Raw genomic sequence first — 12,039 nt, 5'->3', positions numbered from 1 at the left:
GCTGGCGTGTAAGGGGCTCGGGTGGAGGGGATGATGTGGGGTTGTAAGGTGGGCCGTGGATAGGAGCGGATGCCCGTGAGAAGCGGCGAAGGCCGAGGAGGAAGGGTGGGCCGCGAAGGGCGAAGTCGTCAAAGTTTGGGTGTTCAGCGAGGGCGGGGTGGGCCCGGGGGTGGGCCCGGCAGCGGGCGCGGGCAATGGCAATACTGTACTTACGTCCGAGTGGGCGGGCACCGCGTAATTACCCTGGATGGTGTAGGCTTGCCCACCAGCCAGGATCACTGGCCCACCAACTTGGGGTTTGGGGCGATAAGGGATCGTGGCGCCTTTGGGAGGGGACTGAAACAGAAAGAAACACACGCACGAGTGCGAATACACAAATCGTGTTGTTCATTCGTGTACTATAGTAGCCAGCGCTTAATGATCGCTGGTTCGGGTTCGCGTGATCAACCAGTTCGTCGGACTAGTTTGCTAGACAGAGTCTTTGGATGGACAGCTAGGTGTCTCAGGAAGTTCTCGGAACGCATTGAGAACGAGCGAGATACGACCTATTTGTCTAACGGAGTCCTGAGATGATCAATATACATTGTCGATACTTCAGAGTTCTCAACGTTACTGTATGTGTAAACGGATCCTTGGATATTGTGTATGCGTTTTATCGACGACGTACAGGGTGTTTCATAACATGTAGAACCCATTTCAGGAGTGGACAGCAGACGCAGAAACGACGAAATCTGTCCATACAAATACATGTCCTATTTGACTTTGTTTGCAAGTTATAGCCATTTTTATGTTAGAATAATCCGCGACAGGCAGAGGATGGATATCCGCGTGTTTATATGAACCTTCTTCGCTGTCTATGTGTCCCCGCTGCTGAAAAGACTCCCACATGTTACGATATACCCTGTACATTGTCTGGCGGACTTTTACACGTATAATAATGTTTAGAAACCTGAAGAATTATCCCAGGACTCCTTAATTCAGCGACTTTCAACCTTTCTTATCTTATGGCATGCATAAACGAATCACTAAAATTATATTTGGTTTGAGAGCATTCACACCAAATGCCTATTGTTCTGGTTGTTGTCGTTTCTTTACTTAACAATCTAAGAGAAAAGGAAGTGGATGACTATGACTAAACGGGTAGATATTACACGCTTCAATCTCGCGGGTTCTCTCACTGGTTGAAAATCGCCGATCTAACCGACCGTTCCGTGGAACTAGCTCCAGGAATTCGTGGCAAATGACTTTGCGAACATTAAACTCCGGGATACAAGAGCGAACCTTAAGCGGAGGCTACAGTATATAGACACGAGAAGATGGCTAGCTAGTGGCATCAACACTTTAACGTTCTTCCTTCGTGGAAATTTACAATTTATCGCTCGAACAATATCATCGTTGATTTTTATCTTTCCCTTTTCTTTGGACTCATAAATCGTTTAGCAAAATCGTCCTTGTACAGTAACTGGATACATGAATCTTGTAAATCGAGGGCACAAGGCCAAGGGAAATACGTATTGCTTTCTACTACATTCATTATCGCACACCGCTGTACGGAGTGTGTCATGAAATATGTGGTATCGATATGACAAATATCTGCCACATACTTTATGGCACCTCATAGAATTAAAACACACGCTCACTTTTATGATCGCATTGTGTTTCATGTGAGAGATAATCAATCGGATTCGTGTTTCTTAGCCGAGCCATTTTCTCATCTCTGCACAGTACAGAGGCTGTTCTAGCCTCTCGCAGATTCTGCATTATTATAGCGCAACTGTGTATAGAGAATTACGAGTAGAGACGTCACCCTGCTTGATGGTTTCAAGTGGTAGATTGACTGCGAATGTTTAAGCATTCAGGAGAAACTTAGTAGCAGAAGCAGCAGAATGATCGAAACGAGCAATTCTCAACTTGCACGATATTCTTAGAAGTTCAGAATTTTACAATTTCTGTAAATTTCTTTCCTGAAATATCAATCACGTATCTGACTATCGTGAAACTCGTCAGCTTAACGAAAGATCGAGCTGCTACGATTAATGGAAATGGGAAAATTCGATAGGTGACATTGATCTGGTATTCGAACCTCGAGGAGGCGACGTAAAAAGTGCAGCAGATTAATTTAACTTCTGAGAGGCTCGATCGATGGTATGACAAGAATAGATGATATTGGCCAAACTCGAACCTCCAGGAAGCAATATTTCACGCGTAACGACCTAATGATAAAATAGATCTTTATTGCATCCATTAAACTTTAAATTAGCATAAACATTCGCAGTCTAGAGATAAGTAATATGGCAGGCCTTGGTCTCTAGAATACCTAAGTACGTACCTCTAGCATAACACAACAGATGTGATATATGCACTGTGTAATGGCCTCGCTGGTACCGGATATGGTGACTGCGCGTTCTGTCGAATTAGGCAGCATGTCAGAAGCGACCTGGATCGAGGCACCGGTCACCTCGCGGATCTCCTTGATCTTAGAGCCACCTTTGCCGATCAGAGAGCCACACTGCGATGCTGGGACGATCAACCTGAGAGTGATGGGTGGCCTGGGTACACCGCCGCTTCCCTGGATGTCGTGGAACTGGGAACACCATTCCTCGAATTTTTTGCAGATCAGCGTGAACGCTTTGAAGATTGAGTTCGTCGGTCCGGTCACTGTCACTATTCGCTCCGGGCATGAACCGTCGGAGATGTTGATCTTCGCACCGGACTGTGAAACAGCAAGTTCGATTAGTTCTTTTTCTTTCTAATTAAAGGAAAACAGTTCTTTTTATCAAAGGATAGTTATAACGGTTTGAATTTTCCTTATTTTAAAGCAGTTTAGAGTTTCAGGTTCTTCATTTTAGCGTAGCGTACATAGCGGTGCTATGTATATATTCGATAAACGTAATTACGTATAAATTATTCTCACGTCATTTCGTACAAATCGTTTCATTCACGAATGGGATATAAATACATTTTATGGAATCTTGGTAAAAGGGCACACGAAATATATCTGATTCGTGGTCGTACAGGTTTTATTGGAAAATTAAATTAAATTTCATCGACGTACCGTATGAAACAATTTTATCGAAAAATGTTATTGAACATCTTTTTACTGGGTTGGATGTGTAGAATATATGCGCTTGTACATCTTTCGATAAGTCGTACATCGTTCGATTTACGTTCTGTGAGAAGTCTATTCTCTTTCATTTAATTCTTTGTTAAAGCTTCTTCTCAATTGTTCGTTTGAAACAATCATTGAATTATCTTAAATATTATTCATGTATCTACTTTACGTTATTCATCCTACATTATACTATACGCTTCGCATAACTTTCAGTTTATGTATCATCTACATTCGCATTATCAGAACTATTCATTCTATCATTTAATACCTCGCATCAATCTCTTTTATACGCCTCGTTCGAATTATAAAGTCAAATAAACGTTTGAAACGTTGGCTTCGACAGTTTACGCTGTTTGCTTTTTCCAGCTGCACATACATTATTTATAATTTCACAGTGGCGTGTCGTTCGCAACGTCATTATCCTGCACGATAACCAGCAATCGCGACGATGACGGTAGCCGGGGCTTGTCGCATTTTTCAGCGACTGATATAGAACGATTCTCTGCCGTTCCTGGACGTTCAAGCGATTAAATAGCGGACAATGGGCGTTGAATTAAACTATTGAATGCCGTGTCATTGTTCGAAACCGTATTACGCTACCTGCGAAGAAGCTGAATGAAACACACGGAGCTTTTCTAAAACGTGGAGCAGGAGGCCCGATTAAATCCTATTGTTCGCGTTTAAACACGAAATTGTTTCTCGTTTGTCTACGAAGCGCAGGAAATAATATATGTGTATTCGAAATAATTTTCTTCCAGTGTATAACTGTAAATTATTTTAATTGCCCGTAATTTCCTTCTTTACAGGCGGAAACGAATTATTTCAAAAGTTTTCAAACCTACGTGTTTAAACCGTTTCTGTACTTTACGCACGTGGGCGAGAAATATATCTTATCGTTCAAAGCGACTGGGAGATGTAATAAATATCTAGAACGACTGTTAGTGTCGCGCTTCAACATAATTTTAAATAATTTTCTTTCTTCAAATTGTTTAAAAAAAATTTGCTTTTTTGTTTGCTGAATTATGCACACGCAAGAGGAAGATAGAGAAGTCGTACGATAACTTCACGCTTTATATTTACTTGCATATAAGATTCAAAAAACATATCGAATCTTTTACAATGATGATCGCAAAACATCAGTTTTTCAGGCTTCGTAACTCGCAACAGCTGAATAATAAATCGTACTGCGGCTGTACGATAGTGAGAGATAAATTTTATATCATTTGGAGAAGAACGCGACAACGATACCTTGTTAGGAAAAATTGAGTATTAACGATGCTTTTCTAGATTCATAGGGGTTCTGTTTTTTTCATATTTCCCTTCTAAACTTCGTTAAATGGAACGTACAATTTTCTTTTTATTTACCGTCCACCATAGTCTCTTTAAGCGAATACAACAACCTGTGAATGTAGGTCGTTGGAAGCTATTTTAAATCTCTTTGTTACACCACCCTAACGTTGTCGTACCATCTGATCAATTCGACGTGTTGGTTAGCGAATTAGGCGTGCATCGATTATACGCTGCTCGTAAACCGGAAAAAATAGAATCATTACCTAGGGATCTGCACAGGAGCGCGTATAATTTCGACATCGATGTTTCTTCTCAAGCAGTACACGAGTAAAATATACAATGAAAAAAGTAACAAACATCTTCTAAATTCCATCAAATAAATTCTTCGCGAGAATTCGACGAAACAGAGAGAAAGGGAGAAACGTACCTCGAGTGAAATTCTAAAAATTAAATTCTTACGAATACAAAAATACCACCGTGTTAAGATACACTGTTCGCACGATGATTAATTAATTTACCGCAATCTTGAACAAATTACAATGGTCTTTTACCCGTATAATATTTATCGTATCTTTAACGACATAGGTAATGTTGCAGATCTTTTCTCAACGGTGGTGACAACGTACAATCGAACAGCTTTATCGAATTTTTAGAAATTTTATGATCCATAAGCGAGTTACGGTATCAATAAAGTGTGAGAACGATCTATACTTAACGCGTTCCTTCGCCAGGCGTGCCATGCTCCGTTAAACTTCGTGTATCGCACCTAATGCATACATATATCGTAGAATCAGGTTATTATAATACACGATTACCGTAGCGTAAAACACTTACCAGAAGTTCTGATATTACAATTTGTTTGTTGGTATAATAATTTGCATGGATATTTAAAATAACAGACCGTGACAATCATGTTACTGTTATATTTTATAAAAGTCAAGAATACTGAAAGATACTGGAGGAAAAAGAAGATCGTAAAATTTGATTGTTGTTTCCTTTAAAACGTGCACGCGTATCACACAATTTTAAATAAAATATATTTTTTTTATTTTTTTTAATATTTTTAAATGTTTTTTTATTTTTCAGATTTGAAAAGATATTCCACAATAATAAATTGTTAATTAATAATTAATTGTAATAATAGTCGAATTGTTATAAAATAAAAATACGAAAATGGTTTATTAAAAAAATTATTTAGAATGTAAAACTTTCAAGTATTCTATACATAGCTGAGGTTGGTCAGGACAATTTGGACAATAAGTTGTTGTTTTCTTCAAATTCTTTCGTGCCTTTGTTTCGACCCATTCGACGTCTTTTATTTGCATAACATAGTTTGCATGCGTGTCTAATGCTTCTTCCGGAATCATTTTTCCGAACCACGATATTATGTTGACTCCGTCGAAGACAAGGATTTTTTGTATCTTCAGACAACCTTAATAATTTTGCAACTAATAATTGTCTAAATATTCTAATATCTATATTTTTTCTTGTTGCAATTTTGTAAATCGTCAAAGCGTTTACAACAGAAATTCCCAGAAAGAATTGAATGTCAAGTTTTCTGTACCATTTGATTCCTTTTCTAATTGTAATTTTCTTTTTTTATTATTTTATTTTCCAGATTTTTAAATATTCTTCAATAGAATATTTACTCCTCCTATTCTAATTTATCTCTAATTAATCTACAGAAACGAAGCAATTTATTTTCAGTTTCCTTTCGTTTCAAATTTTTGTCATCTAAAAAGTTCGCCGTGTGTGTCTGACTTTGCATGAATGGAAAAATTTCATCAAAATAAACCGCAAGCGTATACGGATATTTTTACGGAGTAAAAGTTATATCGCAAAAATAGATTAAAACGTGATCGCTGGCGAATCAAATTACAAGCTTCCAGGGAGAAAACTCCTCTTGAAAAAGGGAAATCGTTGAGGCGTATTATTGAAATCGAATAAAGGAAATGGCAGCCTATAAACACAGTAACGAAACGTAACTTTGGCTATAGTTTCTTGTTGCGACGGCTAACAAATCGCCACGTCGAATTCACGACGTAAACTAATTGCAACTGACCCCAACTTGCCCAGCCTGCAGTTTTTGGATACATATATCAAAACTGGAGTAACAAGGATGACTAAAACCTGCATTGCACGCGAATTCGAACTTGGAAACAGAAAGTGAGCAACGTTCCTAACAGATAACTACCGTCACGTTGCACTTTTCCTTGGCGTAAGATTACAGTCAGTGTATACATAGTGATTAAGTGTTTGGTTGGACAAAAGAAAATTATTCGAATGTTATCGACTACGACGATGTTATACAAAAAGGACATTAATCGTCGGACGACGAACGCTGTCAATTTTTAGTCATGCAGATAATTTACGTTCAGTGGCTGTTGAAGACACGCTGACTCATAAAAGTAGTTAAACACTTATTTCTATGCAAATTTTCATGGACACGATTAAAGTGATACAAGTTAGGAATTCGTTTTATTCGTTAAAAGATTATAACCAGTTATCCTTCATACATTATACGCGGTATATCGTATTCTTCTGTGTATTCTACACATACCGTGCTTTTTCGGTATCTTTAAATTTTGCATAAATGCATAAAAACACGCAGACTCTTTGTGTCACGCTGTAAGCGTTAGGCGAAACATTTTGCAACTTGTACTATTTTTATCGCGAAAATAGATTTATTTATAATTTCTCTGGCGTTTCATTGTAAATTATAAAAATTTATAACGTACGATAATAGTATGAAACGCAAGAAGGATTACGTTAAAAATGTAATAATGTATCATTAATATGTGTCGCGAAACAACATTTATACGCTCGATAATCAACGCGTTAGCGTATTAATCAAAGCGCAAGCAGAAATTGAATAGTTCTTGAATAGCGTCCAAAACGTTCGGATCGTAAATATTAACGTGAATCATAAGTTGTTTGTCCACCGGTTTACGCGAAAACTTTGTTTATTTCATAAAAATTTGCCCAGCAAATATATACATACATATCCTACTTCTCGAAATGTTGGCCAGCGTGTCTCCAATTTAAATGCAACGTATGTTAAATGAAAGTTTACTTATTGGTTACGAACGAAGTACCATTTACAAGTTGATGGTAATGTTCGTATGATAAATGCAAGACTATTGAAATGTAAATAGAAATGTATAAATGAGAAATAATCACTCGTTTGGACTATGAACCTATTTGAAGTAAAAAGATTCTTTTTACAAAATTCTTCTTAAAAAAGTTGTGCTTTTTAGAATATTTGCCATTGTCACTGTATCATCTTTAACGAATATATCGAATTCTCTTATTACAACTAAGTTAATGGCAATGCATTATTACTAAATTTCTTTTCAAATAATTTCTCAGGATCACTTTCAACTTTCTTTTCTTACGTATGGTCCGAACTAAAATTATTTTGCTACTAATTATTAAAGTAGATTATATAACGCAGTTTTCCTCGGAGTCAGAAATTCATCGCGATAGCAGTTTTTTTGATCCAGGTGATGACAAATTAAACAGAAAAAGTGATAATTAGGGAAATTAATAAATCGCTCGGTGAATGATAAAAATTTCACTAAGCTATAGGAAGATATAAAATGCGATAGATTAATTACCTCTTCGCGGAACCTCTTGACGATCTCTCCTTTCTTCCCAATGATGCTTCCAACCTCCTGTAACAAACAGAATGCAAAACACCGTTAGAATCGATTCCAACGCAAACTGCGAGCTTTACGACGGTTAAACGCGACGCGTTCGAACCATAAAGTTCCAAGTGCGTACTCGAGCCCTACGTTTCCCGAGTTACTGTGTTTCCAGGAATTGCTCGTAAATAGCAGCCAGTCTCTAGCCACCAACTCGTCGTTTTATCCTGTGTGATTTTTTTTTCTTCTTTTTTTTTCAGATTACACGAGCTTTCATGTTCAACGTCAAAGATAGATTTTGCAAATACGTTGATATTTCTTACCTATCGATTCGCTACTAAATTCCGTACACTTTTACAGCGAAACTGTTTAAAACCGAATATTACGAATGTACGCGAGTTTATTTGTATGGCAGACGTCTTCCTTTTTCTCTCGTATTTGATAAACAGGTTCTTGAGAAATCGATTTTTCTACGAAGCTATTATAGAAATAGAAAAAAGCTGTTAAGGACGACGACGCATATATTTGAATATCTTCAAACTTCTGAACTTTGATACGAATTTCTCGGCTGATCTAGTACGAAAGAGGCGAAAGAGACTATTCAATGTTTGTAGATTAAATCTGAATTCAGCGGGTCCGGTTACTATAACGGATAATGTTATCGATCGATTATCGTTACCATAATCAGTCGGTGGCGAAATCTCTTCGTTTAAAATTGGCTAAAAAATAATTTCTCATAATCAAGTTCTCTATTCATAATCGAATCGCCGTATTATAATCAAACTTCCGCTACTGGTATCGATTTTCATAACTAGACTCGAGGACAAACGACAGTAGTTCTTGGAAAATTCGCATCGAATGCAGCTTTTCTTCGAAATTTACCTTTAACCGAACCATGTGTTTTATCTGTTGCATATTACACACAGAGCAAGAAACTTCGAGAAGCATTATGAGCATGAAGCATGTAATATATTCAGAAGCTAATAAACGCAAACAGACGACAGACAATGCACGATAAGTTTCTCAAATAAATTCCACGTTGTTTTAAAGAACAGTCGTTCGTAATAAGCGTGACGTTGTATCAAGTGTTTGTGATAAATATAAATTTTACAAATGTCATAATCGTTCGCGATAAACCCAGTTCAATATTGAACGTTTTTTTATCGTCTGTGTAATTGTTATCAGCTGATTATTCTTATCGAAAACTGCAAGTTCCAAAGTGACCATAATAAGCGGATTGCGCTGTGCATTTAAGGCCGCGAAGTTCTCTTTAAAATAAATAAATAAAGCGACAATTAAATGAAAATTCTAATTGAAATCATAGATTTCGATCGTTTCCATATTTCCTAGAAATTACAAGTTTTAATAGCGAAACATTGAACGATAACGAAGAAACGAAACTGCAGAAAGTTTTCGCAGTTGTTCGATCAGTTTGATTCCTCGTTTTACCAAGATTCCACATCGTCGTAATATGCAGTTAGGCTCTTCTTCGTGGCCATACGAACGAGCAGCGTTAATGAAATAAAATTCTGACGATAAACAGCTCGCATAAAAATCACGTTTATCTTTATCAGAAGAAAAAAAAATCTCAAGGATAGCGATATCGTTCCATCCTGCAGTCGCAGCGGTAAGTTTCCTTCATGGACGTTACACCGAAAATAAAGCAACGATGCAACAACGTACCATTGAAATTTCGTCTCTTGTCTGACGAAAACGATCACTCGAACGCGGATGTTATTGAGCGTGCGAGCGATATCTCGGCTTCGTTTCCACGCGATACGCGTGCTCCTGACACTTGTAATCACTCGCCAGCGCCCAATTACTCGATTAATACATGCGGCATGCATCTATATAATAATTAATTCGGCGCGCGTTCAATCGCAAGTGATCCTCGCCACACGTCCCAATGTCGTTTCGCACGGTCAGACGATTTTTGCCAGCGGCGTTGAATAATCGTCGGTGTATTATGAAATTTTCGTTATTTCAGCTCATTCGTGATTTATGAAATTATCATTCTTCCCCATTGAAATTCTATGATTTCTAGCTTATTTCATTTATTATTCACTTAATACTGGATTTTCCAGTGTAGGATTCATTAGATTTAATTTAATTTTTTCGGAATTTTTAATTTAATTTTTTTTTGAATTAATTTAATTTTCCATAGCGAAACATGATTATCTTATCGGGTTTGATAGAAATTACGTATGTATATATGTATATAAAGCTATTTTTACGCGAGCTGATAGAACCTAGATTTTCCTAAGTTGACATCTTATACAGACACTTAACTTTATTAAATTTGTTAGCGTAATACGCTGCACTTTCAGCTTTAAGATATACTTAGATTCTATTTTTTATAGTACAGTAAAATTCTCCTCTAAAATTTGATGGACAGCGTGTACCTTTTTTAAAGTCACTTTACAATAACTAATAGAATTTATGCTACTCTTTAAGCGAACCGTTTCATCTCACATTTTTTCATCTTGCGAGATACATGAAAATATTTCAGGTTCCTCGTTCTTACTTTCAAGGAAAAGTCGTATTACACGAAGTGTTACGAGTCCAATTACAATGTCTGAAAATTGTAAGTTGAAACGAGGGCAAATCGAAATGTGCTTTGGTCTCCTTCGATCTGGAAATGTTAGATAAGACAATAAAATTCGATTGAATTTAAAGGTGTCGTGCAAATGTAAGAAATAGCAGATTTATAAATGCAGCCAATAGCAACGTTAAATGTTAGTATATGGAACTGCGATAAAAGTGTTCGATCTTTTATGGTATTATGGTTCACGTGGATTTATAGAATCGTGTAAAGAGCGAGTACAATGTACACAGCGTGTTGAAACGTCAAGATAATTAGATTCAACTAGGTTGCCAGACAAGTGAATTATTATACAGTGCAAGGCGTTAGTCAATATACTTGTTATTCCAACATGCCTCTTCATTTCTTTCTTTCTTTTTTTCTTTTTTCTTTTGAAGTCTTTCGACAGAATAACTTAAATGGAAGCAGATGCAAAAACGTAGTTACGTGGCAAAGGAACGAAGCCTAACGTACGAGAAAGCGTACACGGTATGTTACGGACGATGTGAACTGAATTTACGATGCTCGAGACTCTTTCACGTGGCTGTCAGTATAATGTCACAGCGAATAACTTTTATTGCGACAATTTTACCAACTATGATATTTAAGTTACTCGTTCTTTTTTTTTTATTGACGTTCTAATTTGGAATCTTTTTTCATATGGGAAATAAACAGTTAAACATTTTTGTACAGAAAGGAGAAATATATTTGATGTCGTTTATTTCAATGAACGTTTTGTCTAAGGATAAAATTTTTAGGCATTTTCTTTACGATTTTACAATTATTGATTATTGAAAGTTTTATAAAAGTCAACAATTTTGTTCTATTCCATTCGATAGTTGAACTACAATTTTATCGTAAAAATCGATCAATTACAGTTTAAACAGAGGACAAAAGAAATGAAAAAAAAAAAATCTTTTTTCATAAAAATTCGTACGAATATACGATATTCACCAAATTCCATCAAATTTGATAAATCCATGCAGTTTCACTACCATAAAACTATGATTTTGTTCTACAAGTTTATCTACAAAAATTCAGTCATTTTTCCATAGTATTTTCCCTACTACGTTACGAAGATCTTCAACTTCGAATCTTAAAACAAAACTTGCACAACACATGTAAATCAAGAAAACGATCAAGAAACTCTTCGATAATACTCAAAGACGAAAAATCTCCTAGAATCTCATCAAAATATAAAGTTTCTTTGCACGATTCTAACCAGTGATTTCATTACAGGAATTTTCCAGTTTGTTCGAATAAAATCTCCTAATCCTAAACCTTCCACAACTTACGTAAACCAAAAGAACATTCTATCCCTTTCCAATAGTATAATACACCATAATATACTATACTCAAACACCAAAGATTTCCTAGAATTCTAAGCATTTCATTCTAATTTCGTTAGAAAG

The 12,039-nt window shown here is 36.5% G+C and overlaps 1 protein-coding gene across 6 annotated transcripts in view; it reads right to left on the bottom strand.

Annotated features, from left to right (window-relative positions):
* The window catches only part of LOC100743853 (poly(rC)-binding protein 2), a 171,795-nt gene that overhangs the window by 36,169 nt on the left and 123,587 nt on the right, over nucleotides 1-12,039 (bottom strand). For 4 of the 6 annotated variants that reach the window (XM_033319348.1, XM_024365824.2, XM_024365823.2 and 1 more), the window contains 3 exons: nucleotides 8,020-8,076; nucleotides 2,330-2,713; nucleotides 1-336 (listed from right to left, as the gene is read on the bottom strand). The exon at nucleotides 1-336 is cut by the window's left edge and continues 78 nt beyond it. In XM_033319348.1, the coding sequence (XP_033175239.1) occupies nucleotides 1-336; nucleotides 2,330-2,713; nucleotides 8,020-8,076 (777 nt within the window). The remainder of the gene's footprint in view (nucleotides 337-2,329; nucleotides 2,714-8,019; nucleotides 8,077-12,039) is intronic. The other 2 variants (XM_033319349.1, XM_033319347.1) reach the window with 1 other exon arrangement.

The sequence above is a fragment of the Bombus impatiens genome, unplaced genomic scaffold, assembly GCF_000188095.3.
Source record: "Bombus impatiens unplaced genomic scaffold, BIMP_2.2 scf_0151, whole genome shotgun sequence".
NCBI classification, from domain to species: Eukaryota; Metazoa; Arthropoda; class Insecta; order Hymenoptera; family Apidae; genus Bombus; species Bombus impatiens.
Note: the sequence above shows the minus strand (reverse complement) of the source record. Positions and strands in the feature narration are given on the sequence as shown.